This window comes from Aspergillus lucknowensis (assembly GCF_044049455.1).
Source record: "Aspergillus lucknowensis strain CBS 449.75 chromosome Unknown BJX67scaffold_23, whole genome shotgun sequence".
Lineage (NCBI taxonomy): Eukaryota > Fungi > Ascomycota > Eurotiomycetes > Eurotiales > Aspergillaceae > Aspergillus > Aspergillus lucknowensis.
In genome coordinates this window covers 238,147-266,005 of record NW_027263567.1, presented here as the reverse complement: position 1 = coordinate 266,005, position 27,859 = coordinate 238,147, and the positions used below count along the sequence as shown (strand labels likewise).

Sequence of the window (27,859 nt, the reverse complement as noted above, 5' to 3'; positions counted from 1 at the left end):
GCCGATGGAAGAGTCTTGCACGTGACCAGTAGCCTCCGATAGGCCTGATGGCGTATGTCATGGGGCAGACCTGGCGAGGGGGAAGCAGGCCTCATCCAACTTCATCGTTCTCATCCTCGTCCTCAGGTCTTCGCTCTATTCTTACCTTTGGCCGCTGTCACGCTTTCTCGGGTGATCTCCCGCTTAACCTACCGGTCAACCGCCTCCCTAGAAGCGCAGCTTTTCGTCGATCCGCGCTAGATTGTTGCCTTCCCTCGCTATCTCTACTTTCGCCTTCCTTGCCCCCACCAACTTCCACCAGTTTCCAAGAAAGCTTTCCATACGCGCGAGACAAGGCATCACCCAGTGGCCGTGCGCTCCATTTCCATTTTGCTTCAGCCTCAGATACACAATAAATTACGGCCTCCCAACGAGCATAGGCCTTCCTCGTCCCTATCAAGATGTGGTCGTGGTTTGGTGGTGCGGCCGCTCAAAAGCGGAAGGATGCGCCCAAGAATGCCATCCTATTGTTACGGGAACAGCTAGATATGCTACAAAAGAGAGAAAAGCACTTAGAGAATCAGATGACAGAGCAAGAAGCCGTCGCGAAGAAGAATGTGAGCTCAAATAAGAACGGTAGGTTTCCCCCACCTCGTGTCAACCCACTAGAAGAAGACGGAGGGAGCTAACTCCTGCAGCTGCCCTCGCTGCCCTCCGACGGAAAAAGGTCCATGAGAAGAACCTCGAGCAGACACAAGCCCAAATCGCACAATTAGAGCAGCAGATCTACTCCATCGAAGCGGCAAACATCAACTATGAAACCCTCAACGCTATGAAGGCGGCTGGCGCAGCCATGGAGAAGATTCACAACGGAATGACCATCGAAAAGGTCGACGAGACAATGTACGTCTCCTCTCGCTGGCGATATATGCACAGGACGCTAACAGCACACAGGACCAAACTCCAAGAACAGCAACAACTGAGCGACGAGATCGCAACAGTAATCACAAGCAACCCGCCAGGCGAGCAGCTAGACGAAGACGAACTGGCAGAGGAACTCGAGGGCCTAGAGCAGGAGGCTATGGATGAGCGCATGCTCAATACAGGTACGGTACCAGTTGCCGATCAACTCAACCGGCTACCTGCGCCGACGAACGCGGAACGTAAGTGTACCTTTTCCCAATGTCATCCTCCCGCGCGAAAATGTTCCCGGCTAACCGCCCCTACGCATTTGCAGCCTCGGGGTCGAAGAAGCAAGCGGAAGAAGAGGACGAGGAAGCCGAATTGGAAAAACTGCGGGCGGAAATGGCTATGTGATGAATACCTTCGTTTTTACGTCACCCTCTCTTCCTTCTCCCTTAAACATATGATGCGACACGGAACGAACGTGCTTTGAAGACTCAACTACAATAATTAGCCAAGCAGCCGCGTCTTTGTCTCTTTTCCATTCTCTTCATGGAGTTGTTGGGCGCCCTATTCTGCTCGTCTTCACCTCGTAATCACTTTCCTGGTCCTCATGCCACGTGTATACCGAACGCCGACAATTCCAGCTCCACGCTTTCAGCATCACACTGCAAATGGATGGTAACTTGCTCGAGACTCGGAATTGAGCCACTGGGTAAAAGGCCGCTCCTGACTTGCGCCGGCACTTGCGGAGCTCCCACCAGGCTTCCCCGGTTCTCTCCATGCAGTATCCCATACTGTCCTGGTTTACTCATGTTAAACGACTTAAACGGGTTATACTTGGCTTTCATGTCTTGTTTTATTATTGTATGCCATGCTATGTTACGTTATTACAGCGATGATTTCCGTACTTCCAGCTTCTACATGGACCAACCAAGTCGAGTTCTACGTGCATTTATATTGCATAAATCGTCCAATTTCCCACAAGATGAGAACGCAATCGTGCTCAATCGGTTACTTTTTCAATTGAGGAGTAAAACCCGGACAGTAAGCCTGGAATTAATTATATGCAGGACGAGCCCATGGCGCATTAGTTATCGGCATCCTTGGTTAGATCTGGAGTTTTATACGGAGATCTCTGGGATCATTCACAATCTTAGTAGACACTTCGTGTCATGATATAGTTACATTGTATTTGAAGCTTTAGATAAAGCATTATGCAGAGATGTAAAAACCATGCCACCGGAGAATTGGACGCAGCGCATAAGTGAAGACTAATAAGTTTGCAACTCCCATTTTTTACCTCCCACACCCATACGAATCAAACAAAAAGAAAATGAAACTAGACCCATTGGAACCACGAAGTCATCACTTGGTATTACGTACGCCGAATTGTGGCGGAAAGAAGATCAATGAAAAGAAAGATCAAGGAAACCAAGCGTAACTCTTTTGCGGAACGGTCCTGGCACCGTCGTCTACCTCGCTGCACCACCGTGATTTCCACTCCCATTCTTGAGAGGCGGATTCGATGAGGGCCTCCCTGCACTCCGGCGGTAGGTCTTCGAGGATTTCGGGGCTCACGAATTCCGGGTGTTTCGGGTTAGCGATGCTAATCAGCCCATTCGTACCTAGATCGTAGACGTCGCCATCGGGACCTGGGACACCCATATTGGAATATGGAGGGCCTTCGCAGTGGATGTCGAGGATGGCGAATCGACGTGAGAATGCGGCTGGGATAGTGGAAAAGATAGTAGGGGTATCTTCTTCGAGTTTGCTGTCCCCTTCCGTCTCTGCTTGAATGTTCGCATTGTCGTCTCCGGTTGCGCCATTGGCCAGAGTAAGCGTTGACATTTCTTTCGTGAGTTTGCTTGCTGTCCGTGGATCGGGAGGAGGTAGTCGCTCCCAACGAGCGTGGGAAGGTTGCATAATCTTAGGGTATTGTATGAGATTTGTGTGGAGGTCGTAGACTCCACCGAGGTTTTGCTGGCGGGTATGCGAGAGCACAGCATTGAAATTGCTGGATCCTAGTTAGTAAATATTTTAGCAGGTGCGATATGGATTAAATCAACTTACGCAGCTTCGCGGGCATGTTCCAGCATCCAGTTGTCCCCGGTGACCGTGACTTTCCGCTTCTTCGAATCGACTGCCTTTCCAGTACCGGGGATAGGAACGGAGGGCGTGGTAGTGTGGTAGACACTACTAGCTCCGTGCCATGCCACGTACTGATTCTTATTGTACGGCTCTCCTGGTGGAGGCAGCTTGTCCTCTGGCACAGCGAGCTCGCCGTCTACGTCGCCGCGTTCCCTAGCGGCCTGCGCATTGTAATCATCAACAACTTTCCTGCCGCCAACTATGATCTTTGCGCCGAATTCTCGGAACACAGACCGAGCGGTTACCACACCGATGGCACGACCCTTGTATGAATGAGGGATAATGTCTCTCTCAATCAAGTCGCGCTTCGCATCGTCATCGATGATAATCTTGTAGAGCAGTTTGTGTTTTTGGAAGAATAGGTACGAATCCCTGAATCCGATACACCTCGCTGGTTCTGTTGAGAGCATGTACTGTCGATCGCCGCGGTTGAGAATCGTAAACGTTCGCACCCTGTACTCTCGATCGCCTTTGAGAATGCCATTCTTATCGACCTTGGTTTCACCTTCCGGGTCATCAGGCAGAGCCACCTCATCATCAATAACATCCATCATATTTCCTTCCTTGTCAATCGGCACCTGGGTGACATGAGACGGACCTCGACTTCGGCCCCATCGACCACCGCTCGCAGCAGGCCGTCCCCGCCTCCTCTTGACCGGTGTGCTCACATGAATTTGCGGCGCTGACCCGTCGACCGGCGCATCCCAGTCCGGAGGACGGTTCTTTGGAGGACGACCGATGCGCCGTTTCCGCGGAATTGCCGACACTCGACCGGGTCCGATGTGCGTTGGTGTATCGGGTCGCGATGGCGGGTTTGAGTCCTGTGCGGGTGTTTCTGTTGCTTCTTCTTCCGGAACTGGCTCTGGTTGTGCTGGCGTAGCGGCGTCTTCTTCCTTTGGTGAGGTCTCCCTTTCTCCTCCATCTTCATCCTCACCTTCCGCTTCTTCCGGCTCTACAGCTGGGGAAGATTCACGCGACGGCGGAGCTTCGACCATCTCTTCATCGGAAGCGTCGGGGAGCGGAGGGGCATCATTCTCTGTGGGGAAATTAGCAGTGGCGTCTACCGATGGGTGTGAGATGGGTGAACACGGGACGGAAGGGGGAAATTGAGAAACAAAAATGAAAGGGAGAATTTGTCCTCACTCAGAGATTGCGCAGCTGCCTGCGCGGCTGCTCGCAGTTTCCTGGGCATAATCCTGGCAATTGGGCTTGAGGCTTGAATTGGACGAAGAGAAGAACGACGCCGGCAAGCCAGTCAGAATAGATTGACCCCAGCTCTGCCTTTGCGCGTCCGAGCTCGGACTGGATGGATGTTTGTTTCTCCGTGGTATCGTCACGTGACTTATACCACGTGCACTGAGCCTGCTTCGGAGTCCGGGCCGAAGATAGACCGCGTTATCATCTTGTGACGTCATTGCACTTAAGCGCCTACGAGGTTGACGAAATCGCTGATTTCTTCGGGTGAGAACGGCGATCAGCCGTTGAGATCTTTCCCGCTTCATTGAATAGGGATTCCTTCATAGGAGCTTCGGTTCGGTAATTACGAGTATCGTGCTACAGACGCTATGCAACGGAGCTCAAACGTCCGCTGAGCTTGTCAGTGTTGTGAATGTGTCGTGTTTTGGCTGAGGAACCTGCTTGCAATGCAGCCCTTCACATGCAAATGTCGACGAACCGCTCTTCCTTATCCTTAAGACGTGACAGCAAGGAGAACACAGCATCACCGCTATGTAAGTGGGGATAGAAAAAGGCCTAGAATCTCGTGAACCAATCCATGAAATGGAGGGGATGCTTCATTACCCAGCATCTTGGAGGTGCGGGACGGGCAGAGATCTCACACCCTGAAATGATGACGTACTTACTATTTGTCGACAGCCCATGGAGCCTCGAGTGCACGGTCCTCATTCGATTGCTGGAAAGTAAAAATTGAAAAGCACTCAATGGTGACTGAAGGATCATTGTTCCGCCATGTCGGCTTGGATAGCAGCCTTGATTAGAGGCTCTTCCTCGGTTCTCGAATCGGTAATCATGGCGCACCTGGTCGCGGGCAAAGGAAGAACGGGAAACATAGAACTTCAATGGCGGAGTGGACCAAGTATGACTCAAGCATACAGAATGTGTCAAAACCTCTGTCCTCGGAGTTGAGCACGCCTAAAGAGCGGTAAGACTGCGCTGCATCTCGTTTGAAATAAGACCGTGCTGGGCTTTTTTTCCAGGATGTGATTGCAAGTGTGGCGGATGATTTCAACCACTCATCGTTGGCTGAAATGTTGGCGCTGTTCGGAATTCCTTGCAAAGGTCGCGTCTGGGTGAACCAGGCAACTTATCTTGTCTGAACTGGAATTGGGCTGTCAGTTTCAGGTCTGCCTGTGGGATTGATGGCTTGTACGGAGCAATCTCCTGCAATGGCAACATCGACCGTGTTCCAAGGTTCGGTGCATCCGCCGCTTTTCTTCCACAGACAGGAAGAGGTGGCGAAAAAGCAGCAGTGCTGCCACGTGATTCACCAAACGATGTCGACCGTGAACGATCGTCCGTGACGGATTAATTCATCATCCGACTTTCTGAGGATCGGGCAGCACCAAATATTCATTCCGCCTCATTCATTCATTCAATTGCTCTTTCATATTATGGCTGACATGAAGGTCTATCGCAGGGTTCCTCGCAGGTATAAATATCGCTAGATTGACCTTAGCAACTCAGATTCTTCTTCCGCTTTCATCCCGTTGATTGCATTCCTCCGCGCTTAATCATCTGAATCTCGCTGCAGCTCTCGGCGGCTCATAAACGACAACTTGCGTGGCTCTGGCTGGGACCTTCCGTTGGAAAACCAGCAATTACCACGCACCTTCCATCACGTTGCAGGCCACACTCTTCACAAACCACGCAGGTCGGTCATAGTTCCTGCGGCTCACACACGATTGCCCACCCAACACCAAGTGGGTTGCCATCTGACGCCCAGAATATCCACGAGAATTAGCCCCTCCAAGAGACAGCGGAGTGCTGAAATTCAGTTACCGTTGTGACCTCTACCGGTATCGGAACTAGCTGCGACGAATTAGAGGGAGCTTCTCTCCTTCGGTTGTCAACATGCGACAGGCAGAACACCCATCCCCAAAAGTATCGAGGGAGAGGCAGAGAACCCGGCGCTGAGACCGAATTTCTGTCTTTCTGCCCACCAGATATCCAGCCAACCACACGCATAATAGCCCTGTGCGGTGCGAACGATTGGCACGATAATGCCCCCCCCGGACGGCTGGGTGGTTCTTCTCTGACTTCTACCTAGCTCATCATCTTCTAAAGGACACTAGTAAGTAAAGCGCCTGACATCCTTTCCTTCTCTTTTCCCCTTTCACTGGCTTACTCTAATGACAGATACTTTCCGTTCATCAAACCAACCATGGCTTACGTGTGTTGACCCGAAAACACTGGTGCCAAAGTACAATGAATATGCCCATGGTACCAAAAGTGGCGAACGTAGAGTCGTCCTCGACGAAACGCTTTTGCGAAGAATCGTGGCCAGTCAGAATACCTGCGTCATTACACCCGAAGGATCTACTTGAGCGATTCTTGGCAACTTTAAGCTAGGAAACTCAAATTGCCGCGAGGGAAAATCAGCCTGTTCTAGTTCTTGTCTTTGGACATGGCGAGGAGGTTAACTTAGGGGTCGCTATTGGTAGTGAAGGCTCGGCTGAGAAAGCTCCAAGGCTAACTCGGCAGAAGTTCAATTCTGCAATCCAGACAGGTGTTGACTTGACACTATTCATAACGTCGTGTTTCTCTGGTGGGTGGCTCCTCAAGCACATGGGCGAATCGCTATCATCGCCCACAGAAAAGCTCAACATCTCTGACATGACCGCTGTTAATGACAGAAAATATAGCAGGGCATGGGTGTGTAGCCAGTCTTTCGGACGGGCCGCGGGTTCGATCTATGCCACTGGCGTCTTCAATATGCCTTGGTAAACCTGTCAAAGATGAGCAGCCCCGATTATTCTGATGCGATCCTTGGTGAAGATAATATTTAACTACATCACCAACCTACATCAGCCTCTGCAGCTCAGTCTACGAAGCATACAAAGAATATGAGCCTTTCTACTCAACACACGGATGTCGTTTTCTGCCCATGACGACAAAAGGCATCTTGAAAGGAGGACACGCTCTGGCTTTCCGCTCCTTGGCTATAAAAAGAAGTGGGAAGAATTGCGCGAAGTCTCGTCCATACAGTCCTTGGACAAATGCTGTGAGCTAATAGCTGGCTTCGGACAGTATCGGCCGAGGTTATTACAACGTCGCGAAAGCCAAGGCTCGGGCATACATGGACTCGTTCTCTGGTCTGGATAACGCTGGGGTCAACAACAATCTTTGGAGGTTCAAAGAAATGCTCCAGGGAAAGGACGCTCCTGAGGACAAACTCTAAATGACTCCCTTGACTACCGCCGTGGCGTTAGCCTTGCAATATGTTTCATTCCTAGTCATTCAGTTGCTCACGGACTGATGTTCGGCACAGAAGCTTGGTGTAATGATCTGGCCTTGAAGGTTCCAAAGGATAGTGACTCGGAAGGTACTAAATCGAAGCTAGAGAAATACAAGGAGGTCCGAAGGTATATCATGGACAGAGAGCTGTTTGACAGACCTATGGCTTCACAAGGCTTTTCCTACACCAACCTAGGGAATATCTTGCCATCGCACTTGTCAAGTCGTCGTCATTAAGCATTGACGAGATCCATGACATCAACGGTAAGTCTGTGCTCTCTGATTCATTAGCGCTGCTAACCTCTGGCTTTAGTTAAGGATGGAGCGCAACGTTTGCTCACCACGATGCCACTTACCAAGGCGATCATGAAAAATGATAATGTGGTTAGACATCCTGGTAGGTTCTTTAGAACTGTTAGAAAGTTTTGCACTTGTTTGAGGTCGTTGTCTCCGAGCAAGCGTACGGGCAAATCTCTCCCATCTTGAGAATCATGGAGCGGTGTTTTTGGGTGCTCCGGGAAGGGGATGGATTGTGTTGGGATTTGTCGCTCCACTAAAAAGGGTGAGTCCTTCTAGTGAAGGCCTTATTCTGGTTGACAGATTCACCCAAGTGGGATTATGAAAAGGCAGAACTGGGTCTACGCCTGTGGGTGCATGTTAAAGAGGTGATTGAAGGCAACCTGAGGTCAACTAATGTTTAGTTTTTAATGAAATACAAGCCTCTCTAAGCATTCTTGATTTAAGTTGAGTTCTTGACTCGCGCAGGATCCAGCTTGAGCTGTGCACAGTTCCAAAGTTGAGCCCGCTGGGGAAGGCAACGATGCACAGGGCAGCCTGGAAAGGACACGCTTCTGAGCCCAAGAACCACGCACAACTTTGCGCTTTCCACCATCAACCCGCAGCTTCTTCGAAGTCATGCGTCTGTCGGTGATGAGTGTGGGGAGCAGGACGTCAGATAAGACAAGGCCAATTGGAGCGCTAACCGTCGGTGACCAACTTCGGTGAGCTGTTGAACCCGGCATCGCCGAACAGTGGAGGAAGCATGAGAGGTTGATGTGCACAAGTCATGTTCTTCAAGTGATCCTCAACCTGCCCTCCAAGGCAGACCCGGGAAATAGACTTCTCCAAGTCGCCGCGTGTGGCGCTGCTCCTTGTCTTTCTGCATGGTTCACAGACAAGGTTAAGTCTGACCGAGGATCACAAATCGCGAGTCTGGTCACATTCAGGCAGCAGATGCTGTCAATTTTAATTCTCATCACCAGACCCCTTGCTGTCTCGCGGCCTTGGTCTTGGTCTTGTCACTTCTGATAACTCTAGAAGCTGTCGTCTGACCTCATGACACGAGGTAACTAATGGCTCCTCGGGCTGTTCTTGTCAAGACAAATATCTTTCAGACAGATGGGGTTTCGAGCTCACCTCTGGTTCCTTCAACCATCGACTCCATTTTTCACTTGCCCGAAACCCAGCCATTCTCCACTGCTAAGGGGATTTCCAGGGCGTAAATCAATCTCATCCGTGGAACCCTTCCAACGTGCCGCGTCCAATCCCCCCTTGACGGACGAGTCGACTTTGCAACAAGTTTCATCCAGCAAGCCTATAAGGGACGAGGGACGGAAGAGAGGACACGTTCTCTTTCTGAGTAAGAAAGTTCCTGAGAGTCATGGATGAGACAAAGGGCTGAAGCCCGACAGCATCCGATACACCCCCGATATCATTCGTCACGACAGCCCTTGAGCGCAGCGAACAGGAGACTTGAATGAAAAATCTGGTTGGGGGAATACGGTATACAACTTTTACTGTATTACGATTAATCTTGAAATATTCTCGATCTCTTTAGCGACTTCAGCGGCTGGCCTCAGCTTTGGGTCTTCAACGCCACTCTCCCCTCACAGCCGCGTTCTTTGCCAATCTCTTCTTCCACGTCTTCGAGTCCTGTCTCTGGCTTCTATGGTTAAATCACTCATTGGGGCCTTTGCTCTCGACGGGGCTGCATTCTTTGTGATTCTCCCGGGTTCCTGTTCGCCGTTTGCCTCGCCGTGCCTCCCGCACTTGGCCCTCCCTCACCGGGCAATTCACAGCAACACCCGACAACACTTCAAGCGGTTCGCTCTCGAGTACCTCCTCCAGCCTCCTCGGAGCTCTACACTTCTCCAAGTAAATACTTCCCGTTCCCTCTGCTCTCCACCATCTTTTTCCTCTCCGTCCTCGCTTTTCAAACAGCATGTGTGTCCTCAGTTCTCCTCCCGTCTGGATAGATCTGATTTACCAGAGCCATTAACGCGAGGCCCAACGGTACCAACCCACCAAGTTGCCAACCCCTCCTTCTTCGCACGCCTCCGAACCCGATCGGATCCATCTCCTCCACCCGCAAACTTCCTTAGCCCCTCATCTCCGACTTTTTCTCAGACTCTTCCCTTCACTTGAACAACTCGTTTTTCGTCCTTGGGTTGACCTTTGTTGGCATCCCGCACTTTCTGTCTCGTCTCCGCACCATCCATTTTTTTTTCTCCTCCCAGTCCATTCCCGCCCTCACCTGGTGACCAACAGGCAACCCACACCTCTCTCTCAGATCTTGGAGTGAATGTTGGTGGATTCTAGAGTCGGATGGAATCGTCATAATAATGGCAGCTGCTCAAAGTGGTTCAGATAATGCAGACTTGTTGAATCAGCCACTTTCTCAGAAGTGAGTCATTCAAATTCCGCTTCCTATGTGCTCTTTGGATTGGCAAAAATGGAAAGCAACATGGAAGGAGGAAGAGAAGTGCAACGGAAGAGAAGCAAAATTCAAAGGAGCCAAGCAATGGCCTTGTAAGGCATGATGATGCGATGGCAGGGCTGAGTTGCTGATTTGGCTTGCTCCGATTTTGTCGTCGCATTGATTGAAGGCAGCGCAGCAGCAAAGTCCATCAATCTCCACTTCATCATCGCTTCCCTCCTCGCACTTGACTTCTTCTCTCGTTCCACTTCTCTGCGAAACCTCTTTCTCTGTACCTTAACCTGCCTGCTGCATTCTTCTTTCGCGCACTTTTCTTGCATATCTTCGGCACGTCATTGTCACGCTACATTCTTTCTCTTCCACGATGAAGTCGGCGATCCGCCACAGATCTTGAATGCTAATTCATCTATCAGCAATGGTCTGCAGGACGACGATACCCAGGATCACATTGGTTCGAGCAGCCCGAGTCCTTCTGGAATCGCCACACCGCAACCCGACCCCGCCGACAGGCGCCTACCATCCATAATGCACAGTTACTTCCAGGTTGGTGGTTCTTCTGCTGTCATGCTCCGCTCTATCAAGACGCGGTTTTCCCTCTCCGAACATTCTCCCTCTTCCGCAGACAATGTGCAGCCGTGTGCCCCTTCAGACGGGACACGCGATGATCAGTTACTTGGCCATTCTTCCTCGTCATCTGGATCTTTTGTCATGATGGAACGTGGCGAGCCTCATATGAGCTCTCCCAACGCTCTACCGGACAAGACAGTGGAAGCCCAGGAGATTTCGCTAGAGACCATTTCTCCCACGGCCCTTCCCACCCCTCCATGTTCCTCGGCGTGCTCCCTCTTACAGAAAGAGTCGGAAGAGTCAGAACCAGGACTGTCAATTCCAGATAAAGGAATGGGGTCTATCCTCACCACCTTGAAGAATTACCTATCTCCGCACCGAAGCATGTCCTGCTCCGACCCTCATGCACGCCGCCACACTTCACTTCCTGTGTCCAGCGTCTCTGACGACCCAGTTCTTGCCTCTCATTTTTCCAATCCTTCCCTTGCCCATGTCTCGGAAGCACTTTGTCTGGCCGAAGCACCCCTCCTCGACCATGAGAAACCACATGTTTCCACCTCTTCTGAGAACCTAGCAAAGCTAACTGGAAATCTGTCAAACCCTCCGCGATTAAAGAACACTCCTCCTCTTACACCTCGAGCTATGTCTGGCGATGGTTCACAACCCGGAAAGAAACGCCCCGCACCCCTTCCTCACTCGTCAGACCCCGCCCAGACGCAATCCGACGATATGTCAAGATCCGCCGACGAAATTGCGGGGAAGCTCAACGAAGTCTTTCCATCCCCGATGAACACCTCTTCCCAGACAACAGCACCCCCCGTAGCGTCCCTGAAAGGAAAGCTCTTTGTCAAGATATCTGAAGCGAAGGGACTGCGTCCTGGATTTGATCCGTATGTTGTCTGCGTTTTCGAGTGGAACGAGTGCATTTCGAAAAGTGTTCAGGATGAGGAGGAAGAGTCATTAAAGCGGCAACAGAAAGAACGAGGGCAGTCGGATCTAGACGCCGGTCGACCAATGGCTATACCCATGAAAAGCCGGCAGAGTAGCCATAACAGTGCCCTCGATGGTCCAGAGCAAAGGGGCCAGGCTCCGGTGACAGATCCGCACTGGAACCACGAAGCGGTGTTGTAAGTCTTGCGTTTGATCAGTCTTAGACCTGTTTGCTCTTTTTTATTCTAACCCATTTCCTCTATAGTGATGTTTTCGGGGATCAGTCCGAAGTAGACATTTCCGTCTACGATCGCAATAATTCGGAAGCATTTATGGGCCACGTGAGGCTATGCGTTAATCTTAAAGAAGACAACAGTCGCTTGGAAGGCTGGTTCCCACTAGCAGCCCGCGCAGCTGGAGATTCTCAGGTTTCCGGCGAGATCCACATGGAAATGAGGTTTGAGAAGACGGAGAAAAAACAGGTCGGGCCGAACGATTTTCAGATTCTCAAACTTATCGGTAAGGGGACGTTCGGTCAGGTGTACCAAGTCAAGAAGAAGGATACACGACGCATTTATGCTATGAAGGTATTGTCGAAAAAAGTGATCATTCAAAAGAAGGAGGTCGCGCACACCTTGGGGGAGCGAAATATTCTGGTTCGGACAGCTATGGCTGCCTCTCCATTCATCGTGGGGCTCAAGTTCTCTTTCCAGACCCCTACAGACCTTTACCTCGTCACGGATTATATGTCCGGTGGTGAGTTGTTCTGGCACCTTCAGAAGGAAGGACGCTTCCAAGAGCCGCGCGCCAAGTTCTATATCGCGGAGTTGATCTTAGCATTACAGCACCTTCACGACCACGACATTGTGTATCGGGATCTCAAGCCTGAGAACATCCTGCTCGACGCTAATGGCCATATTGCGCTTTGTGATTTCGGTTTGTCAAAAGCGAATCTCACTCAAAATGACACGACAAATACCTTCTGCGGAACTACGGAATACCTTGCTCCGGAGGTCTTGCTTGATGAACAAGGGTATACTAAGATGGTCGACTTCTGGTCCTTAGGTGTGTTGGTTTTTGAAATGTGTTGTGGTTGGAGCCCTTTCTACGCCGAAGATACACAACAAATGTACAAGAACATAGCTTTCGGCAAAGTTCGGTTCCCACGCGACGCTCTTAGTACGGAAGGGAGAAACTTTGTGAAGGGTCTGCTTAACCGGAATCCCAAGCACCGCTTGGGAGCAAAAGGGGATGCGAAAGAGCTCATGGCGCATCCATTTTTTCATGATATCAACTGGGAGGCCTTAAGTCGGAAAGAGGTGATTCCTCCGTTCAAACCGAAACTCAAGTCCGATACCGATACCTCCAATTTTGATCCCGAGTTCACCAATGCTCTGGACCTGAGCAGCTCACTAAATGATCGGGCTGCTGCACTTGCTAATGGATTTATGGCCGCTTCAACCCCCCTGTCTCCAGGGATGCAGGCCAACTTCAAGGGCTTTACGTTTGTCAATGAGAGCTCTATTGATCATCATTTCAAGAACGAAGCAGGGGATCGTATCGACGAGGATACCAACACTTGGCATCGATCCCACCGGCCTGGAAACTCCGTAGATCACCGCATGACTGGCGTTCAAAAGACTGGGGATGCGGGTGAGATTTTCAATGTTGACGACAATTTTGACATGTGATTATGGCTTTTGATGCATGATAGTGGAGTTGTGATGTCTGCATATATCATGTCTTTTGCTTTGTATATGCTCTTCTTGATGGCTGGGATCAACCCAGATCATGGGTTCTCATTTTTGCCTTCGTCTTTAACATACCCCCACAAGCTTTATGCTTCGTCCTCTCCATTACCCCTGCTCCTTCTTATGGAAGATAGGAGTTATGGCTTCTTGGTTCCTTGTCTTTGCTCTCGACTCATACCCAACTCTTGCTCTGAATAACTGAGCGGGTATTCATACTTATATGCTCGGGGTCCTTGCTCAGCTTCTTTTGAGATACGAATCTTCATGATGCATATTACTTGCTGACTCGTCCTCAATTTCTTGTTCACTTTGAACGTCTGTGATATCCCTCGTCGAATTCGATTCCGCACTGGCTTGCACCCCCTTTTATTCCGTCTGTTTTTCTCATGCTATTGACACGAGGCCTTGCGCGTCTCCGGTCACAATTTCTGGCGCACAGGGGATCGCATATCTGGATAGGACAAGACAGGAAGTGTGGTGGTAAATGGTGGATGCGGTGGCGTTTGTATGGCAGCATCGGCGCAGGAGGTAGTTTGAAAAGCTCTTTACCTTGCGTGATAGGCTACAATAAACTACAGAATTTACCGTTCCAGACTTCTTTGCCTTTATACCGCGGAGACCTCGGAGTGAAATGGCGAAGCGGGATTTAGGAACTCGAGACGCCCCTGTTTGCCTTGCGTGCGGTTCTGCGTGGTCTGGTTGCGATTAGCTGGTTACCGAGCACCAAATCCCATTCATGCCCTTCAGGTCACTTGAATCATCGAGCGGCTGGCTTGAAAGACCATGCTGCCAAGCATGGTTCTTGGTTCTCGGATTATTGCCCCCGCGCGAGGCGCGTATGCAAGGGTGAAGCGAAATTCGGGATGTTGTCTCATGCTGCGGTTCACAAGTTTGAGGAACGGACGGAGCCGAGAGTTTAAAATCCGGTGCTCGAACCTTGGAACCCCAATTCTTGGTCCCTTGACAGAGGTAAAACGGGCTAATTGGAGAGGGCACCCGGAAGCTTCGCATTGCAGGGTTCACCGTGACATGCAGACAGTGCGGAACGGTCTGAGCCACTACTGGGCAGGGCGTTGGCGTGGAGGTTCTCGGAAACAGTTGCAATTGTCTCGCTAATTTATGATTAGGAGCAGCGATGTGTGTTCATTATTCCAAGATTTCTGTTCCATTTCGTGGTTCGTCCCAATCTGTGTTAAATTTTGATGCGCAGGGGTTGAATTGAAGAGGCGTGCGACACTCCACGATGCACGATAGCCTCATGTCCTGGAGATTTGAACGAGACTGTCATTTTCGGAAATCAGCCTGCTCGATGGAAGAAGCTCTCTCTCGCTCCGAGTCTCTGAGAAGTTCAAGAGTGGACTGGCAGATGCGAGCAGATGGAACACTTGGAATGTTTCTTCGCCGCCCCAGCCACGCTGAGTTCATTTCACAGACTGGAGCATCCGCCAATGGAGTTGCCGCGTGGCACAAACCGGCGGTTAGCCTGGAGCCAAGTGTTTGTCACGGTCGTTCATTTCAAGTCGTAGTCAGGGGAAGAAGTATCTCTCTGTGTCTGATTGGCTTTGCTAAAAAAATTCGACTTTCCAGCGAGTCATTAACGAGGCCATCAGTCATGTCAACAAGCAAAGAGCAAACAACTGGGGACATGGTGACAGGGGGAGACCCGATGGTCTGGCGTTTGGTGGCGGATTCTGGACCCTGGATGGGAAAAGCAAAGAGGCCTGTCAACAGAAACGAGTCCCTTGTCTTGGGGTGAGTCCGACGACAGTCTGGTGGTCGGATTGCAAAGCGAGGATCAAAGCTGGCTCAAGACTGAGTCAAAAGCCAAATTCACCGAAACGGACTAGCGTTGGTGCCCTGTTTCACGGGTGTCAACTCCCCAGGCACACGAACTGCCCAGGATTCTCGAGCTCTCGTCCTCGTGCGCCATCAACGACTCGGCCACACTGTCCGACAAACAACGAAAGTCAGACTCATCCAGCGGCCTCTCGAACTTTGCCCTCTTGTGCCAGTGTGTCGCAAGTCGCAAACAGATGAGGTGCATTCGCTCCCATCCTTACTGATTCGGGTAGTTGCCAATCACTTCTCCAGAGAAACTAAATCCCAGACTAGCGATTTAGTGTTGATGGGCTTTGGTCTCCTTTGGTAACTGAAACTGTGAACCTCAGAGGAGTCAACGCCATCTTGTCTTCAGGGGTCGCCCACCCCATTCCCCTTCTCTCGAACCTGCGTTTGGGCCCATCAAGATGAACGAGGGGGGCCAATTATGTTATGAAATATTCTCCGGTTGATTTCCCTGCCACAGTCCAAGACTCCACGCACGAGTTGGCTGACATGTTCCTGCATGCTGCAAAGTGGTTGAAAGAAGTCAAGATGCTCCGCTCCATTCCTTTCTGTGGAGACGATCAGCCCTCGGGTGCCGTGCCCATCCATTTTAGTTGCTTCCCCTTTCCTCGCTGGAGAGATGGCGGCGGATTTGTGAGTTTCGATGGCCGCTTTGCTGAAGAGCCTTGCCATTATTTTGAGTGTTATTTTGTGCCGCTCTTTGACTCTCAAGTTGGGAGGGGGTCACACTCAGTTCCGAATCGCTCTTCCTTGCCTTCTCGTGAACTTCGTATCCTGGGCATATTTCCTAAAATAATCCTCTACTTCTCTAAGAATTCTGCTTTTCCATTTCCCTTCATTTGGATAGCCCCCGTTCTCTTTCCCACCCCCCCCTGCTCTTGAACAGTTCTCGAAGTTGTCGTTCTTTGTTCCAATTGTCTCTTTCTCGACACCTCCCCCCTCTTCACATATTGAGCCCTCAGGGACTTGAATCTGCGATTTACCCCGACAGATTAGGAGTGGAGCTCCTACCGTGCTTTCCAGACACCAGACTTCGTTGCTCGCAGTTCTCTCCCCTTCCCCTCCGCCGAATCTCTCTTCAACGCCGCTTACTCGCAGTTTCCTCCCCATCGCGTGTACCTCCATGATTGTCAAATGCGCAATCAGCATTCGCCATGAGTGTTGTCGCCAGTTGGCCTGAAAGTGCTTCTCGACCTTACACAGCGATACCCCACCAGACTTCAGTTATGCATGGCTATACGGATTCAGGATATGGTGGTTCGGTGCAGTCAATCGCTTCTCGAAACTCCTCCGTCTCTTCGTTCAAAACCAACTACAGTGTTTCGACCGTACCTACCTCGTACTCCCCGACATCATCAGCATCATACCGCACCTGCGACTCCGCCGCCTCCTTGGACAAAATTTTAGAATCTGTTTTCAAAAGGGTCCCTCAGGAAGTCTACGAAAGCATCCTCGATCAGCTGGAGTGTCTGCATACTGGGCCCAGCCAATCAGGATGTACGACATGCTTTCAACGTGACCTTCATGCCCTCTCCCTAACCTGCCGCCCTTGGGAGAAGGCAGTTCGAGCTCGACTGTGAGTACGACCGCTCAACTTGCTTTGATACTTGAATCTACTCGTCAGGGGACTGTGCTAACCAGTGTACTGCCTCCCAGTTACAATCGCATCCACGTCGTCGGAAGTGATTCCCCAGCTCAACTGAAGAAATATCGCCTGAAAAGAGGAAGCCGATTGAAGTTATTAAGACGCACTCTTCGTGAGCGGAAATTGCTGGCCAATCTCGTCCTCGAGCTTCGCGTCCCACAAGTAGACCTCATATTCACCACAGGTAAACATACCGCTCAATGGCAAGAGTATCGAGATTTAGTCGCGTCGGTTGTGATGGTATGCCCAAACCTAGAAAGGTTACTGGGCCTAACGATTCCTTTCAACCACGAATTTGATCGCTTGACGCACGCATTATCCACTCGGCGGAAGCTGAAGGAACATACTTGGATTCTATGCGAAGCAACAGAAACCTCGGAAGCTTCCCCGCGCAGCACTTCCTGTCCTGGTAGTCTCGGGCCCTTGCAGATGTTTGAGTTTCTGGACTACCATGCTTCGTGGACGAATTTGGAGACATTGATGCTCTACGGTTTGAACCGGACTGCCCTCGAGCCCAGCGTTTTTCTTCGCATGCTTGATCTCCTACCATCCTTACGCAATCTGTGTGTTTCAAACTTCGATGACGACGCGTTTGCCGACAGCGCACTCCTGTGTCTTCCGGCTTTAGAGACACTGCGACTGGAAAATCTTCCAGGAGTCACCGATGCAGGCCTGACACAGTACGCTTCGCGGCCAGAATCACTCACTCTCAAATCCTTTGTCCTGATCGAGCCCAATATTGATTCCCTTCTTGTGATCTCGAAAATTTTAGCTTCACTCCGAAGCCTAGAACGGTTCAAAATTGTTCAAACGAATAAGTGCCCCACTCTGAATACCGATGGAATAGTGTTTCAACCGCTTCTTGCATCATCAAGTCTCAAATTCATACATTGGGATGTTGCTTGCCCCAACCCGACCACTGCCCTCACGAGGCTGGACTTTGCGCCCTTCGTTAAGCCGCTCAAACATACAGAGACTCCCAACTCACACCTTGCCCAGAGTATCCTCTCGGGCGGTTTCCCACATCTCGACGCCGTACGGGCGCCATCTGATATCGAGCCCCCAGGCGCTTTACAGGCTGTTTGTCAGCCAATCCCTCGCGGACAAGCCTTACTACAGCCAGACCGATATAGTCTCCCCCGGAGTTCCCACGGCTCTATCCCAACTCGACCGATGGCTCTTCCTGGAGGGAACAACTTAACATCTGCACGGATACGGGCCCAAACATTCATTGACATGGCCGCAAAGGATACAGAAAATGGGATGCCAGTGCTAATCACTGATTATTCCGATTCTTACGTGCCTGATAACGCCCTAGAAGGTTCTGACGAGGAAGCCGACATGGAGATGGACGAAACGGGGTTTTGGGAAACACCACGCGACCGACCAAGCAAAAACCTAGTGCCCGAGGACCGCGAAGGTCCTGTGACAGTTTTCGATTTCCGGATGCCATCGTATATGGGGAGGATTGGAGCCAAGACCCATGAAAATGATATCTCCATTCCACGTTTCATACTCCGCCCGGACATCGTCGGCCAGGAGGCTGACGGCGGCTTGGTGACTTGGAACCATGTCCTAGCGGCAAATCAATCTTTGACTTTCGCCGCTGGGGTTGGAGTAAATTGCTTTGGCAGCAAGAGTGTCTCAAGTCCCCCACTCGAGGAGCCGCCATCACCCGCATCGACAGGAACTCCTCGATTCGGCTGGGGCAGTATTGGTAGTCGTTCTGCGATGGGGACGAGCCCGACGACGACAAATATGCCACCTACGCCCATGAACACGTCACCCACGGCGCTACCCTGGGAGAAAGATGTCTGCACAGGGTCTTGGAATTATAGCCACAAAGGTGGTAGGGAATGGTGGTTCCATATGGAGCGGGACCGTCCTGTGAATTTCGAGCTTTACGACGTCAGGAGGCTTTTCTAACTTCTCAACCTCTGGCCTTGAATTTGCTTCCGCCACCCCACGGAGTCGCTTATGCGGCTAGATTGAGCATACATATTGATAGGGCCCATGCGTGCAGAAAATGACGTTTACGGACGGGTGAACTGCGCGAACGACTCCCACCAGCAGGTTGCACAGATGTCTCCGACGGACTCGACTTATATACTGTTTTCTATACCTCATGACTCAGGCCGGATCTGCTGTCATTTCTGCCTTCTGTATCCTTCATCTCGATGAGTGGATGCAGGTGGCTTCCATATTCAACATGATTTAGTCTTGCTCCCTTGAACATACCATACCCGTGATACCCTGCATTGTACTCTTGTTGTTCATCGGCCACATTGGCCTGGAATTTCCTTTCTCTTTTCTCGTCTGTATTATTTTCCTTGTCATTCTCCTCGCGGTGTTCTGGTGTGGCATTCATTTAGATATCCCTTTGAGTACATTGGACATGGAAGGACCGGAGTGCATGATACTGAGTATGCATTTGATTTGGTATCCTGATGTATGCGGCCATTTAATGTCCCCTTGTCTTGGATTTTACATTGTACCCTTATCACAAGCTAGGTAGCTTTCCGACCCACTACAATCCTGGGTTGGTGGTAATTGTATAATGCATAATTTGATCGAATAATTGGGGCGACCTCTCTGAGATTACATTCCGACCACTCAGCGTGTCAACCGTCCAAACTGTATCTCTAAAGAGGCTACAGAAGGAGGGGGGTGTTCATAGCTGCACCAACGTAGGATATCCATTTTAATGGTCTTTATATTGAGCGGTAGCTCTTTAGATACACATCGCGGCAATAAAGGTAGAACGAGAGAAATCTAGACTAATATGCGCGGAGCACCACGAGCCGAGTCTAGACATAGATACCCATGTTCGTATCCTTCTTCTTCGCCTGGACCTCGGCGATAGCATCAACGTAATTCTCGTGTCCGACCTTGCTCATTCCTTTCCGAAGGGCTATCATACCAGCTTCCACACAGACGGCCTTCAACTGTGCACCACCAAACTCGTCCGTGCTGCGTGCCAACTCAGCCCAGTTTACCGAATCCTCGACAGCCATCTTGCGGGAATGGATCTGGAGAATATTGGCTCGGGCCTCTTCGTTGGGAAGGGGGAACTCGATCTTGCGGTCTAGACGGCCAGAACGGAGGAGTGCAGGGTCAAGAACGTCGACACGATTGGTGGCAGCGAGGACCTTGATCCGGTCATCGGACGCGAAACCATCGAGTTGGTTGAGAAGTTCTAGCATTGTTCGCTGAACTTCACGGTCACCAGACTTTTCGGAGTCGAAGCGCTTGGTTCCCACGGCGTCGAGTTCGTCGATGAAAATGATAGAGGGGGCTTTCTCTTTGGCGAGAGCAAAACAGTCCCGCACAAGCTTCGCTCCATCACCGATGAACATCTGCACTAGCTGGGGACCGGCCAGCTTGAGGAAGGTAGCGTTCGTCTCTGCAGCGCAGGCTCGGGCGAGAAGCGTCTTTCCTGTACCAGGGGGTCCGTACATCAAAGCACCTGAAGGATATATGGTCAGAGAAGAAGCGCCATAAAGGGGTTGCAACGGTATTGAGGTTCGTACCTTTTGGTGCCTTGATGCCAATCTTCTTGAACCTGTCGGCTTCCTTCATCGGCCATACTATGGCTTCGACAATCTCTTCAATCTGTTTATCTAACCCACCGATATCTGTGTATTTTTCTGTAGGTTTTTCGTCGACCTCCATGGCTTTCACACGGTTGTCATATTCGGCGGGGAGGGTATCGAGAATGAGATATGAGTCCTTGTTAACGCCAATGAGATCTCCGGGCTTGAGCTTCTCATGGTCTACCAAGCCAATAAGCGGGAGATAAATGGTTTGGCGTGTTGATGTTTTGATAACAGCTGATTTGCCTACTCGGGTTGCATCTAGATCGATGTTGGCGCCCTCCTCAGCAGCCTCGGCTTCGACGTCCAGATCCAGCAGCTCGACAACATTTCCGACGAGGTATGGTAGTTGTCTATAAAATCAGATCGTTAGAGAGAGAAGAAGTAATGGCTGGATCGAGACAAGAGCGCATCCAACAGCTACCATGTCTTCGAAGGAAACCGCGGAATCGCCACAGCGGACAGCACTGGAAGAAAATCTCACCTGTTGTTCTCAATCTTGTCCTGATTATCCTTAACCTTCTCCCTCATCGTATTCTGTTCATGCGTCAAACGCTGGTATTCGCTTTTCATGATACGGAGCTCGTTCTCCAGCATCCGCCGCCGCTTCACAATGTCCGCTGTGCTTGAATTAAGGATCTCCTCATCTAGCAGTTCATCTTCCTCGTCCTTCTTCGCGTCGGCATCTTTCATTTCAGCATCTCCATCACCACCGGGTTGCTTGCCGTCGCCGCCATCACCTTGTTGTTTCTTGTCTCTCTCCTCACGCTCAAGGTCATCAAGATCCTCTAAAGTAGACATGATTGAAGTTCAAATCGGACGGAAATGTAATTAAATGTAGAGTTAAGGTGCCAAGGCAGACACATAAAAGAGGTGAAGATTGTAAGAGAGTTGCCGTTTGAAGCTAGGTGGAGGGTGTGCTCAAGAGCTCCGGGAACGTCAGCTGGCCTGCCTATATCACGTGATTCTTATAAATCGACTCCAGCCGCCAAAAACAACTCCTCTGTCTCTTTTACAAGCATATACTACAAGGTTTGCTGTTTGTTTCTCCTTAACCATATGCAATAATACGTAGACAAGTCCCACACGCTTACCGCTATCCATGCAGCTAATCATACCGCTCGCCAATCACGTTCAGCGACGACAAGACTTTTGCGACCATTCCGCAAAACACTCGTCATATAATGCTATTGGGATTGGCATTGGTCCTCTTGATGCATCCAAGGTTTCGAAGGACAGTCTCTCGCCCATACTTGAGGAGGCGGTACCGAGAGAGGAAGTCGTCACTATTGACTAAATGGTATCCAGTCAGCATATACACGTTCGGATATTAAAGGTTCGATTGGGTGGGCGAAGCCGTGATGCGACGGAATTCGTACGAAGATCGAGGATATCTGGGGAACTCACTGTAGCCACCGCACATTCTTCGCTTCCCCGTAAATTCCGAACGGCCGTGGAGCATTCTCCAGTTATCAAAAACTAATGTTGATCAGTCATCTGCTATCCCCATCAAATGATCGAAGTGGGCTTACTCAGTGCCGTCCCGGGTTCTAGCTGAGTCCATATCTCCATGCTGGGGCGGTGAAGGATTTCGTTGAAGTGCTTCGCTGCTTCGTACCAAGTTTCTTGCTCATCGACCGTCCAGTCCCACTTAGGTGCTCGATCATAATTGTTCCAGCGAATTTGGTGCAGATAATTTAAAGGCCAATGCACACTCAATGCCGGATATTGTTTCAGAGGCTGGATAGAAATGGCCTCGTTTCCACTGGCGTGATAGGGTTGCCTCCATCGTGCTAGTGTATCGAGATGGAATCGATTTTCCTTCTGCAGAATTTTAGCCGCCCGAAAGCCATCGACGAGTAGGCTGGCACCGCCTGAACCGCCTTCGTGTGACAGTAGGTGAAACAGTTGGAGTCGTGCTGGGTCTGTGAAGTATGTATTATCCGTGTGTGCACCGAGAAACTCCGAAGTATATGCAGTATCTTTGAAAGTCAAGTCGGCTGTGAAATCCCAGAAACCACCTTGAAGGCATTAGCGATGTTATTGGCCATTTGTCGACGGGTTTGATTTTACCATAATGGGTGCGTCTAATGAAAGCTATTCGTGACAAGAGAGCTTCTGTAGACTTGGGATCGGCGGGAGTGTCTTTGATAAAGCAGAAACCCCATTTATACTAGACCAAAGTTAATTTACGGTCCCGATCAAGACCTGTAGACAAGACCTACAATTTTCTCCAGCCATTTCAATAGACCCCAATCGTCGGCCAGAACTTCTGTATAGGTAACCGAAGGGTAATCACTTTGTCCAGGTGCGTAGGTCTTGAAAGGTCTAGTTGGATTGTCAGTGGGTGGGTTGTCGCATGAGATTAATTCGCTTACCGAAATTCGACTGGAGTCCTCCGTCTGGCGGTTTTGACTTTCTTGTGTGTAAATTTATATAGAGACAACCATGGGAAAGGGTAGTCACTGAGATGTCCATCAGACCCTGTAAAGACGTTTCAGCATCTCATTCGCTAAGAACAAGCCCACTGTACTATACATTTCACCTGGACTTTGCCCTTTCTCACCTTGGTATCCAATACGGTAAGGTCTTCTGGGAGCTATGGTCAAAAGCATGTCAGTCGCGGCAGCAACAACGAGAATTCAGTCGAGACCGTACTGAAAAAGTATCAACAATTCGTTGTCTTGTGTCTGGGTGCACACACTTTGAACATTGGCAATTATCTCTGAGACCCGCCAAGGTTAGAGGATCCATAGAGCACACTATTCTGAGCTGATTTCTCACCTCAGCCATATTTTACCGCTTTACATGAGGTCAGCCACGAGAGAATCAAATGATAGGATAGTACTTTTTTGAAGGCTTACAAGCTCGCAGATCTACCCTTAATGGCTGCGACGGGCAAGATCACTTCCCGCTCCACCTGCTTGGGCTCTGTCGTTTCCGAAGCACCTTCAGTTGGTACCTCATTGGTCGAGGATTCACTTTCAGCCTCTGAAGTCTCGCTGACTGAGTGATTTCTCCGCAACGACCGAAGGGGTACCTTTGGATTCGGGGAGAGATGAGGCGGCACAGTTCGGGCTAATGACACCGACGCAGCTGATAGATTTCGTGAAGGAACACGCTGATTTCATGATATAATTAGGCAAAGCTCCCCAGAGCGTGTATCTTTTGTTGCCATGATTGGCCGGCACACCTACCAGGCCGTTCGATTTGGGGACGCTGGAACGCGTGAGCTACGGCAGCGAAACATGGTAGAGATGACTTACCCAATGGGACGCAAGGGTCTGAGAGCCCATAGCAGAGACCTATTCATACCGGAAACCTGCTGGTGGAGGTCAATGAAGCGAGGAAAGCGATGCCACTCACGCTCCAAATCTGGGGTCCAGGGGATCCTCGGGTGCTCTCGTCGCGCTAGTCGGCCAAAGAAGTTACCACATCACGTGCTCTCCAAGTCGAAACATTCTGCCGGAATAAATTCCGGCTTTCCAAGTCGAGGCCCGGTTTAACTTAATAGTTATACGTTGACGAGGACCTCAGGGCCTTGGACATATTTTACCCGTAGCAGAGCCTCGGTAATGATTAGATCGGCAGATCACTCCGCTCCCTTCAGTCCACGGACGCAGAGCGTCCTCGAATGTCCTACTCAGTCAGGGATACGAGTTGTGATTAGAAGCGAGATCACGAAAAGAAGTGTAGTGGCCTAGAGATGCATAACGAAGCAGTTCAAAACCACAATGAGAACGTCGGAGGTGGCTAGACTGAGCGTCGACTCGGGGTATCTATCTGACCAAATCGAGGAGCTTCAAAATCGTCTCTGCTGGAAAATATCTCTCCGTTCACGCCGAACAATGATGCCATTCCCATGCCGTCCAGAAACAACGCCAAGCAAGTGATAATGACGACCCGAAAGAAAGCAGAAACTGGAAGAAGTATATTAATCAACAACCCAATACCCAGACCACTGAAGCACCTGAATGCTTTGCCGCGCACATATCGCCCCGCTCGAGATGTGTTGATAGATCGAATACGGCCGTAGAAAGAACGGCGCCGATCACGAGCCGTCCGCGAGAGAGAACCCCATTTATTTAACACCTGTAATGGTTAGTGGCCGTGAATAAAACCAAGCAGATCGCAAGTCGCTTACATTCTGTAAAAACAGCTGCCCTCCGCATAACGAGTCTCATCAAGCGTCTCCAGCCTATATGTCAGAGTGATATCGAGGTCTCGTTTATTTTTATCATTCGGCCTGTTTCCGAGCACACCAGACACGGACTCCTCCTCCTCAACCGTCAGAACATCACGCAGGTAAAACACAGTCTGTTTCCAGTGAGTGTATTTTGCATGAGGACCAGTAGAGAACATGATTGGCTTATGGCATGCGCCAAATACGATATCGAACCACGCGATCACGGCATGAATAAAGTCACTGCGCTTCACAGGAAGGGAGTACGGCACTTCGAAAGCCAGATCCTCTTTGTTGACTGTGTATAGGTCGAAGGTGATGACGGGGCAGGGGTCAGTAACGAGAGCCTTGAGCTCGACCGTATCGACGAGAGGTTCCGTAAGCGCAATCTCTTTCATGGGGCTATAGTCGAATCCGTACACGTTATCCCAGACTAGAGTCAATTAGCGATTGGTTCCAAAACCCAAATCGAAAAACGTGTATGAGGCCACGCCTTACATCCAATTTTATCATCCTTATACTCTCCATCCTCAATCGCGGCCACATACATAGTAGCCTTGTCGGGGAATATCTTGCCGCCAGGAACGAGATACCGATCGCGCGCGTAGAGGACGGTGTCCAGCATGCTCTCGTAGAGAAGGAAATAGCCCATCCACTCCGATATGATGATATCAACTTTTGGAAACGGAAGCTCAACCTCTTCCATCTTTCCTTGGAGAAGAGTGATCTTATCCGCAAAGCCGTTGGCGGCGACAATCTCTCGCGCCTTTTCGATGATCGACGACATATCGACGCCGATTACATGTTTGGCGCCAGCCTTCGCAGCAAACCTTCAGGGGAAGACTGTCAGATCGTAACGTGTAGATGGCATATATCAGGCACATACATGCTGAGAATACCCGTTCCACAGCCGACATCGAGGACAACCTTGTCCTTGAAAATATGGCGGTTCTGATAAATAGCGTCGCGGTATGATCTAGTTCGGACATCGTCTTTCTGAAATAGAACGAACCGAGTCAGCCCAATAGTTGCCATTGCCAGACCTTTTATCATGGGCTGTACTTACGAGCATTTCCTCATGGATCCCTAGGCGGGGTTACAGATTAGCAATTGGACAAAGCGCAGGTTAATTATCAAAAGCCCTCACCATGATGGTCATAGCTATTAGTCTAGTTAGCAATGAGGCATCGCTACTGAACAGAGTGCCCATACCTTGTAAAGTAGCGCACCTCAGCATGATCCATACCAACCATGCGGTCAGCGCTGCTGGTGATAGCGGCGGAGTCTTGCTTCTCTGTGTCGCCCATATTGACAAACTGCTCCTTGATATACGGGGAAGGATTCGCAGGCTCGGAGAATACAGAAATCCAATACAGATAAGAGTGGAATAAAATTTCAATAGAATGAAAGGGAATATGCAGAGGAAAGAAGTGCCGTCTTGAAAGCAATGATTTCGGCGTGGTTTTCAAACCACAACTTCCTCTCTCTTCTTTTTTTGCAACCTTTCCCTTATTGGGAATTTCTCCTCCGGGTCTGGGCAGTGGCTCGGGCACACTAGTATACGTTCGGACTAGCTCTTTTTATCTCCTTATCTCCATGTGACCACAAGAACCCCAGCAGTCGATTAGGGCTGCCCTCCATCTTAACATACAAGACGACGTCCAACAGCCCATCATGCTTAAGGTTGGACGCAGGACGGAAATCAAAGAGAGCCAAGTATAGTAGTAAAATATCCTCCACCATAGCGTAACTCGTAGCTGTCAGCGTCAAGCTATCGGAGGGTATTTCTTCGCCTGATTTTGGCTTCCGCGGCTCAGCCCCTGCTGCCAAGATGTTGCTCCGCCAGTGCCAGAGCTCCGCTCCATTTCTTCCATGAGCGCCGGCCCCTGCCTTGGTACCCAACAGGAAGGCTGCGCAGCTCGAGGGAGTGCGAATCTTTGGAGAAAGAACTCACAATGGCATTCAGGCCAGCCACAAGGAACATCGGGTATTCCCTCCTCTTGCTTCTTCTCGCGACTTGCGTGCAAAAGTCGTCTGCCTCGCTGGGCGATCACCTCCCCGACTTTAAGTCATGCGTCAAGGTACGTCCGTGACGGTAGCGGTGCCATGTCGGATTGGGCTAATTGATACTAGATATGCGAGGCTGAAAATTGCCAGGCTGGAGATTCGGCCATTCGTACGTTTTCATTTAGGACAAATCATGAGAAAGAGATGCGTCATAGCTAATCTTGAACACCCTAGCTTTCCTTCTCCGCCTGATGTTCTGGACCTGCCCCGCCGAATGCGATTATACCTGTCAACACGTCGTGACAGACCGACGACTCGCCCGCGATCCACCGATGCTTAGCCCTATCGTTCAATTCCATGGGAAGTGGCCATTTCGCAGGATCCTCGGCATGCAGGAACTATTCTCAGTTCTCTTCTCTGGGTTTAATTTCCTAGCCCACTGGCACGGGATGTCTCGGCTTCGCGAAACGACACCGTCATGGCATCCTCTACAAAAGTATTATACGGCGTTCGGATACAGCGGTCTGGCAGCGTGGACTTTTAGCATGGTCTTCCACGCTCGTGACTTCCCCTTGACGGAGAAGCTGGACTATTTCGGAGCTGGTGCCAGTGTGCTGTACGGGTTATATCTCGCTACCGTGAGGATTTTCCGTCTCGACAAAGAGCTGCCCAGACACAAACCGACGTTGCGCCGCCTTTGGACTACTGTCTGTATTATCCTGTATGCCATTCACGTGTGCTACCTCAGTTTCTGGTCGTGGGACTACACGTATAACATGATCGCAAATATTGTTGTTGGGATGATCCAGAATACACTATGGATCTGCTTTAGCGTTGTCCGATACCAGAAGTCCGGGAAGCCATGGACCCTCTGGCCCGGGATGATCGTAGTTTGGATCATGGTGGCCATGAGTCTCGAACTCCTAGACTTCCCGCCGTGGTATGCGCTTATCGATGCTCATAGCCTGTGGCATCTGGGAACGGTTATCCCATGCGCATGGTGGTACCAGTAAGTGGTCTCTTACTGGCCGGATAATCACGCGACACCAGAGCTAATACGCCGAGCAGGTACCTCATCAAAGATATCCAAGATGACGTGGCTGGAGAACGATTGAA

At 50.4% G+C, this 27,859-nt stretch overlaps 10 protein-coding genes across 10 annotated transcripts; 6 read left to right on the top strand and 4 right to left on the bottom strand.

Annotated features, from left to right (window-relative positions):
• The first annotated feature begins 58 nt into the window (after positions 1-58).
• BJX67DRAFT_354812 (ESCRT-III subunit protein SNF7) lies at positions 59-2,043 on the top strand. Its single transcript, XM_071029247.1, has 4 exons — positions 59-615; positions 678-882; positions 934-1,142; positions 1,217-2,043. Exons 1-4 carry the CDS (start codon positions 441-443, stop codon positions 1,294-1,296), a joined length of 669 nt encoding a protein of 222 aa, XP_070885724.1. The 5' UTR covers positions 59-440; the 3' UTR covers positions 1,297-2,043.
• BJX67DRAFT_125768 (uncharacterized protein) lies at positions 1,195-2,184 on the top strand. Its single transcript, XM_071024474.1, has one exon. The coding sequence runs from the start codon at positions 1,435-1,437 to the stop codon at positions 2,059-2,061; it is 627 nt and encodes a 208-aa protein (XP_070885723.1). The 5' UTR covers positions 1,195-1,434; the 3' UTR covers positions 2,062-2,184.
• BJX67DRAFT_126216 (chromatin remodelling complex Rsc7/Swp82 subunit-domain-containing protein) lies at positions 2,185-4,505 on the bottom strand. Its single transcript, XM_071024478.1, has 3 exons — positions 4,177-4,505; positions 2,956-4,069; positions 2,185-2,899 (listed from the first exon to the last, which is right to left on the bottom strand). Exons 1-3 carry the CDS (start codon positions 4,223-4,225, stop codon positions 2,308-2,310), a joined length of 1,755 nt encoding a protein of 584 aa, XP_070885722.1. The 5' UTR covers positions 4,226-4,505; the 3' UTR covers positions 2,185-2,307.
• A 6,242-nt stretch (positions 4,506-10,747) lies between these two features.
• On the top strand, positions 10,748-13,410 carry schA (serine/threonine protein kinase SCH9; the record flags this gene model as incomplete). The annotated part of the gene is made up of 2 exons (XM_071033062.1): positions 10,748-11,916; positions 11,985-13,410. The coding sequence occupies 2 exons, from the start codon at positions 10,748-10,750 to the stop codon at positions 13,408-13,410; spliced, it is 2,595 nt and encodes an 864-aa protein (XP_070885721.1).
• Positions 13,411-15,483: 2,073 nt separating this feature from the next.
• Positions 15,484-16,333, top strand: BJX67DRAFT_125754 (uncharacterized protein). The gene has a single exon (XM_071024473.1). It carries the CDS (start codon positions 15,742-15,744, stop codon positions 16,195-16,197), a length of 456 nt encoding a protein of 151 aa, XP_070885720.1. The 5' UTR covers positions 15,484-15,741; the 3' UTR covers positions 16,198-16,333.
• BJX67DRAFT_126346 (uncharacterized protein) lies at positions 16,334-19,622 on the top strand. The gene is made up of 2 exons (XM_071024479.1): positions 16,334-16,891; positions 16,972-19,622. The coding sequence occupies exons 1-2, from the start codon at positions 16,470-16,472 to the stop codon at positions 18,884-18,886; spliced, it is 2,337 nt and encodes a 778-aa protein (XP_070885719.1). The 5' UTR covers positions 16,334-16,469; the 3' UTR covers positions 18,887-19,622.
• A 145-nt stretch (positions 19,623-19,767) lies between these two features.
• Positions 19,768-22,794, bottom strand: BJX67DRAFT_372429 (proteasome regulatory particle base subunit RPT5; the record flags this gene model as incomplete). The annotated part of the gene is made up of 8 exons (XM_071031246.1): positions 19,768-20,426; positions 20,491-20,906; positions 21,038-21,339; positions 21,791-21,846; positions 21,961-22,032; positions 22,086-22,574; positions 22,627-22,698; positions 22,779-22,794. 8 exons carry the CDS (start codon positions 22,792-22,794, stop codon positions 19,768-19,770), a joined length of 2,082 nt encoding a protein of 693 aa, XP_070885718.1.
• BJX67DRAFT_354799 (uncharacterized protein) lies at positions 22,511-23,948 on the bottom strand. Its single transcript, XM_071029246.1, has 9 exons — positions 23,820-23,948; positions 23,751-23,772; positions 23,418-23,674; positions 23,338-23,355; positions 23,212-23,278; positions 22,932-23,152; positions 22,779-22,881; positions 22,627-22,726; positions 22,511-22,574 (listed from the first exon to the last, which is right to left on the bottom strand). The coding sequence occupies exons 1-6, from the start codon at positions 23,864-23,866 to the stop codon at positions 23,066-23,068; spliced, it is 498 nt and encodes a 165-aa protein (XP_070885717.1). The 5' UTR covers positions 23,867-23,948; the 3' UTR covers positions 22,511-22,574; positions 22,627-22,726; positions 22,779-22,881; positions 22,932-23,065.
• Positions 23,949-24,693: 745 nt separating this feature from the next.
• Positions 24,694-26,043, bottom strand: rmtA (protein-arginine omega-N methyltransferase HMT1; the record flags this gene model as incomplete). The annotated part of the gene is made up of 5 exons (XM_071031245.1): positions 24,694-25,169; positions 25,235-25,566; positions 25,623-25,732; positions 25,803-25,811; positions 25,936-26,043. The coding sequence occupies 5 exons, from the start codon at positions 26,041-26,043 to the stop codon at positions 24,694-24,696; spliced, it is 1,035 nt and encodes a 344-aa protein (XP_070885716.1).
• Positions 26,044-26,691: 648 nt separating this feature from the next.
• On the top strand, positions 26,692-27,756 carry BJX67DRAFT_372427 (PGAP3/PER1 family protein; the record flags this gene model as incomplete). The annotated part of the gene is made up of 3 exons (XM_071031244.1): positions 26,692-26,817; positions 26,870-26,912; positions 26,978-27,756. 3 exons carry the CDS (start codon positions 26,692-26,694, stop codon positions 27,754-27,756), a joined length of 948 nt encoding a protein of 315 aa, XP_070885715.1.
• Positions 27,757-27,859: the final 103 nt, after the last annotated feature.